We start from the raw sequence: 6,185 nt of genomic DNA on the forward strand, positions 1-6,185 counted from the left end.
CACGACACGTGTTTGACAAAATGATTCAATGAATGTTTTATGGCATATTACGGTTAAGAAATGATACGGATTACTTCTTTACACAATTGTTGGAATTTGAGTTTTCTTGAATATCTAATTTGCGGATATTGATTTGAAGCCATATTGAATTGATTATGAATTTTGTACAGAAATTGCTCTGTTTTGATAAATGATCCGCGTTCTTGAGTTATAGTAGAATTCAAAGGTTCAAGACTTCTCACCTACACATTTCGATCTTCCTTTGGTAATATTTGAAAGGTATGTTACGGTCGGTAACATACAAGGTAAAAGTATCATTTTTATTCTAAATTGAAAATTCGATGGCTTGATGAATTATTTGTGATTTGTTGATGATTGATCTTTTGAGATGAGCTTATCATGATATTGACTTGATGAGATTGAAATGCATCATTGCGTTGCATATTGAGCCACTTTTTGATTCAGATTTGATATGGCGGAGTTCGCCTTGATATACTGATTTGTTGGACGTATGGGGCTATAGTTGAGTTGGCATAGTGTATGCGGAGGTCGCTGCTATGGCCTGAACACTCTCTGTAGGCGCACCATAGTCCTGGGATTGTAGAACACAGCACTCTACCCCGCGCAGTTGAGTCGGTGGATGTTGCTGGGTGATTCTATTCCCTCGGGTACCCTATGACCAGATGATTCACTTGATCTTGAGATTTATTGATAGCCCACAGCTTCTAATCATGCATTGCATTATATTGCATCTTTACGAATTTATATGAACTATGTGAAATTTTAATTCTCATATGTTATTGATTGTATCATACTAGGTTTATACTCACCGGCATGTCGGCTACCTCTTGTTTTCATGTGCTTGACGGTAGGTGAGGCGAGGCTTGGGATGCCAGAGTCCAGTTTCAGGCGAGGAGATACGAGTTAGAGTGGGATTCTCGGGTCTTAGGAGCTATTTGTTGATGTTTGGATTATTCTGGTTCACTACTTTGGTTTGACATGTTGAAAATTATATTTTAAACATTTGTGACCTTTAAATTATTTTGACGTTGTTTATGTGGATTGTGAACCAGAAATTATGCATTTACTAAATCGTTTGGTTTGATACATTTAAAATTATTACTATTAGATATCGGACTCGGGGCACCACATTAGGTGGTATCAGAGCGTAAGATATTTGGGAACAGGGTAGATCGAGTCAGTTTGAATGGTTTGATCATGTGATATATTTGTTATCGTTTTCATTGTGCTAGGATGTGAAATATATGATATAAATTGAGATATTATATTGTTGAGTTTTATTCGAGATTTTGAGATTGTTGAGTCTCAAGAGCCAGAGATGATTGATACAAGATTGAGATGATTATGATATTGTGATTTTATATGTGTTTGATCTATTTTATATCAGACATGGCTACTCGAGGTAGAGGTCGTGGTAGACCTAGACAGGACATACCAGTGGCACAAGATCAGGGCAGTGCTACTCATACTCAGATGGATATAACTCCGACTCCGATGGAGATACTGTTAGCCAGATTTCATTCTTTGCACCCACCGATGTTGAAGGGTACCGAGAATGCATTAGAGTGTGAGAACTGGTTGGAGAATATGGATCAATTATTTGAATCTCTTGAGTATCCAGATGATCGTAGAATCAAGTTAGTTGTTCATCAGTTATTAGATGTTGCTAAGAGTTGGTGGATCATGATAAAGAAAGCTTTAGAGGGTCGAGGTACGATTGTTACCTGGGATATTTTTAAATCTGAATTTTATCAGCGTTTCTTTCCTACTTCTTATAGGAAAGATAGGGGAGCCGAGTTTGCAAATTTAAAGCAGGGAAATCTGAATATTGAGGAATATGTTGCTAAGTTCTCGAATTTACTGAGATTTGCTCCTCATGTAGCATCCGATGAAGAAGCTAAGGCCGATCATTTCATAAATGGTCTTAATCCTGATATATTTACCCTGGTTAATACTGGAAGGCCTAACACTTTTGTTGAGGCTCTTGATCGAGCCAAGGGAGCTGAAACTGGAATCATTAGGCAGAGAGGTTCTCAATATTCACAAAGACCCCAACAGCCACCGTTTCGACAGCAGTTCAGACAGGGTAATACTGGTGGTAACAGTGGCAACATAAGAGAGCAGTTCAAGGCTAGAGGAAAACAATTTAAGAGGCATGGAAGTAATTTTTCGAGTTCTATTGGATCGAGACAATCTGGTTCAGTTCAGAGCACTGGTTATTCAGGCCCGACTTGTGGTCAGTGCGGTGGTAGACATTATACCGATCAGTGTAGAGGAATCTCGGGAACTTGCCACTTGTGTAACCAGGTGGGACACTATGCTCGAGTGTGTCCTAACCGTGGCAGTGATATGTCTCAGAGTGGGGGATCATCGAGACAAACACCTCACCAGAATCGTCAGACCCCTACAGTTCATTCTTATCAACAATCAAACCGATCAGATCAGAACAAATAGAGTGGTGGCTACAGGGCAGGACATCCACCTAGACAACAGGCTCAAGTTTTTGCACTCACTGAGGATGAGGCACATAATGCTCCAGATCATGTCATTGCAGGTAATTGTTTTCTCTCAGGTTATCCTGCTTATGTTTTGATGGATACTGGTGCATCACATACTTTCATATCTGAGCACTTTGTCACATTGCATTCGTTGCATTCTATACCATTATCATCTACCTTATCTATTTCTACTCCACTGGGATAGTGATGAGGTCAGCTGAAATGATAAGTGGTTGTGAATTTCGTTATGAGAATAATGTCATTGAGCTTGATTGTATTATATTGGAAATGTCTTATTTTGACTGCATACTTGGTATTGACATGTTGACAAGATACAAGGCTACTGTAGATTGTTTTCAGAAGGTTGTTAAGTTTAAGCCTGATATGACAGATCACTGGACATTTTATGGTAAGGGTTCTCGAGCTAAGATTCCTTTGATATCTGTTTTGTCCATGACTCGTCTGTTGCAGAAAGGAGCAGAATGTTTCTTGGTTTATGCAATTGATATTTCAAGGTCAGTACCTAAATTGGCAGATATTCCAATTGTTAGTGAATTTTCAGATGTATTTTCAGATGAGATTCCAGGATTTCCTCCTGTCCGAGAGATTGATTTCAACGTTGAGTTGATGTCAGGCACACAACCTATTTCTAGAGCTCCTTATAGGATGGCGCCAATTGAACTGAAGGAACTAAAGGAAAAACTTGAGAATTTATTGGCTAAAGGATATATAAGACCAAGTGTTTCACCTTGGGGTGCTCCGGTTTTATTCGTGAAGAAGAAAGATGGGTCTATGAGGCTTTGTGTCGATTATAGACAGTTGAATAAAGCCACAGTAAAGAATAAGTATCCTTTGCCAATGATTGATGATCTCTTTGACCAGTTGCAGGGTTCTTCAGTATATTCTAAGATTGATTTAAGATCCGGATATCATCAGTTAAGAGTTAGAGAGGCAGATGTGCCTATGACTGCTTTTCGTACCAGGTATGGGCATTTTGAATTTTTGGTTATGCCTTTTGGGTTGACCAATGCACCTGCGGTATTTATGGATTTGATGAACCGTGTGTTTCAACGGTATATAGATCAGTTTGTTGTGATCTTCATTGATGATATTCTTATTTATTCAAAATCTGAAATTGAGCATGTCGAACACTTGAGAGTTGTACTGCAGATTTTGAGAACTGAAAAGTTGTATGCTAAATTATCGAAATACGAGTTTTGGTTGGATAGAGTGGTTTTCCTTGGACATGTGATTTCAAGTGCAGGTATATCAGTTGATCCGAGTAAAGTTGAGGCAGTCATCAATTGGTCTAGACCGACATCAGTTCCTGAGGTACGTAATTTTATAAGTTTGGTAGGCTATTATCGCAGATTTATTGAAGGATTCTCACAGATTGCGAGGCCAATTACCCAGCTGACACAAAAGAATGCACCATTTATTTGGTCGCAAGCTTGTGAGGCTAGTTTTGTTGAACTTAAGAAGAGATTAACTACTGCTCCAGTTCTGACTATTCCATCAGGTGTAGGAGGATTTACAGTGCACACTGATGCTTCACATCAGGGATTGGGTTGTGTTTTAATGCAGCATGGCCGTGTTGTTGCCTATGCTTCACGACAGTTGAAGCCACATGAGTCTAGATATCCAGTGCATGACTTGGAATTAGCAGCAATGGTTTTTGCCCTAAAGATTTGGCGTCACTACTTGTATGGTGAGACATTTGAGATATTCACTGATCATAAGAGTTTGAAATACATCTTTTCACAAGCGGAGCTGAACATGAGACAAAGACACTGGTTAGACTTGTTGAAAGACTATGATTGCGAAATAAAATATTATCCAGGAAAGTCTAATGCAGCAGCCGATGCTTTGAGCAGAAAAGTATGTAATATGTCCTTGATCACTAGCAGTGTATCTGATTTAGTAGAAGAATGTTGTTTTTCTGGTTTGGATTTTGTGGTAGATACTCAACCTGTAAGAGTATTTATGATTCAGGCAGAACCCGAGTTGTTTGTCAAAATTAGAGAGGCCCAAAAGTTAGATCAAAGCATTATGAAATCAGTTGAACTCGTCAAATCAGGACATCAATCAGAATTCAGGTCAATAATGACGGTATTTTGTTTGTGAATGATGGTATTGTAGTTCCTGATATTTCAGAGTTGAGTATGCAGATTTTGCGTGATGCTCATTGCAGTAAGTTCAGTGTACACCCTGGAAGTAAAAAGATGTACAATGATTTGAAGAAACAATTTTGGTGGAAAAGAATGAAATCTGACATAGCAGAATTTGTATCTCGTTGTTTGAATTGTCAACAAGTAAAAGCAGAAAGAAAGCGACCAAGAGGTCTTTTGCATAGCCTTAAAGTTCCAGAATGGAAGTGGGATCATATCACCATGGACTTTGTCACGAAATGGCCGAGGTCGTCGAGGGGTTGCGATGCAATTTGGGTTATAGTTGACAGATTAACTAAGTCTTCATGTTTCATTCCTTATCAGATGACATATAGACATGATCAGAAGGCCAGATTGTACACCAGAGAAGTTTTGAGATTGCATGGTGTTCCTAAGTCAATTGTATCAGATCGTGATCCCAGATTTTCTTCTCATTTTTGGCAGAGTTTACAAGAGGCCCTTGGTACTCGTTTGCATTTGAGTACAACATATCATCCTCAGACAGACGGACAGTCAGAACGTACTATTAAGACATTAGAGGATACGCTGAGAGCTGTAGTGATGAATTTTGGTATTGGTTGGCAGGATTCGTTACCACTTGTCGAGTTTTCTTATAACAACAGTTATCAAGTGAGCATTGGAATGTCACCATTTGAAGCATTATATGGTAGGAAGTGTCGATCTCCTTTGTATTGGTACAATTTATCTGAAGCACCAATTGTAGGACCTGATATGATAAGAGATATGACAGAGAAGGTGAAATTGATTCAGAATCGTATGCGAGCTGCTCAGGATAGGCAGGCTAAGTATGCAAACATCAGGAGAAGACCGCTGATTTTTGAGAAAGGTGACAGAGTTTTTCTTAAAATATCTCCTTTTCGTGGTACAGTTAGATTTGGAAAGAAGGGTAAATTATCACCGAGATTCATAGGTCCGTATGAGATTTTGGAACGTGTTGGTGATTTGGCTTATAGATTAGCTCTTCCTCTTGCGTTATCAGGTGTTCATGATGTTTTTCATGTGTCCATGTTGAGAAAATATCATCCAGATCCTTCTCATGTACTTCCACCCGATGAGGTTGAGTTAGATCAGAATTTGAGCTACATTGAGAGACCGATTCAGATTCTAGACAGAAAAGATAAACAACTCAGAAATAAATTGATACCATTGGTTAAAGTACAGTGGAACAGACATGGTGTCGAGGAGGCAACTCGGGAATTAGAAGATAAAATGAGACAAAAATATCCAGAGTTATTCAAATGAAGTACGCTTCTATTCTCGGTTTTAATTTCAGTATTGATTATTATATGTTAGACTTGAAAGAGATGATTGATTTCGAGGACGAAATCTATTTTTAGAGGGGAGGAATTGTAATGCCCGAATTTTGATATAATATGGCAGTAGTTGTGATGGTTCTTGGCTTTACGATATGGTATGAATGGTAACGAATGTTATAGAATTGAATAGATAATGGATGGGTGGAATCAAAGGTTGAAGT

The 6,185-nt window shown here is 38.6% G+C and overlaps 1 protein-coding gene across 1 annotated transcript; it reads left to right on the forward strand.

The window, feature by feature from the left end:
- Window positions 1–2,726: 2,726 nt before the first annotated feature.
- On the forward strand, window positions 2,727–5,950 carry LOC140839077 (uncharacterized). Its single transcript, XM_073205710.1, has 5 exons — window positions 2,727–2,928; window positions 3,040–3,273; window positions 3,877–4,190; window positions 5,273–5,354; window positions 5,577–5,950. Exons 1-5 carry the CDS (start codon window positions 2,727–2,729, stop codon window positions 5,948–5,950), a joined length of 1,206 nt encoding a protein of 401 aa, XP_073061811.1.
- The last annotated feature ends 235 nt before the right edge of the window (window positions 5,951–6,185 follow it).

This window comes from Primulina eburnea, chromosome 8 (genome assembly GCF_022965805.1).
Source record: "Primulina eburnea isolate SZY01 chromosome 8, ASM2296580v1, whole genome shotgun sequence".
NCBI lineage: Eukaryota > Viridiplantae > Streptophyta > Magnoliopsida > Lamiales > Gesneriaceae > Primulina > Primulina eburnea.

What these genes read in the sequence shown, in the direction of transcription:
- LOC140839077 (XM_073205710.1), top strand. Translation starts at nt 2,727, where the DNA reads ATGAGGTCAGCTGAAATGATAAGTGGTTGTGAATTTCGTTATGAGAAT. An exon ending in AGATCACTGGACATTTTATG is followed by an intron (nt 2,929 to 3,039) that starts GTAAGGGTTCTC and finishes TTTCAAGGTCAG; the next exon opens with TACCTAAATTGGCAGATATT. An exon ending in ACCAAGTGTTTCACCTTGGG is followed by an intron (nt 3,274 to 3,876) that starts GTGCTCCGGTTT and finishes TAAGTTTGGTAG; the next exon opens with GCTATTATCGCAGATTTATT.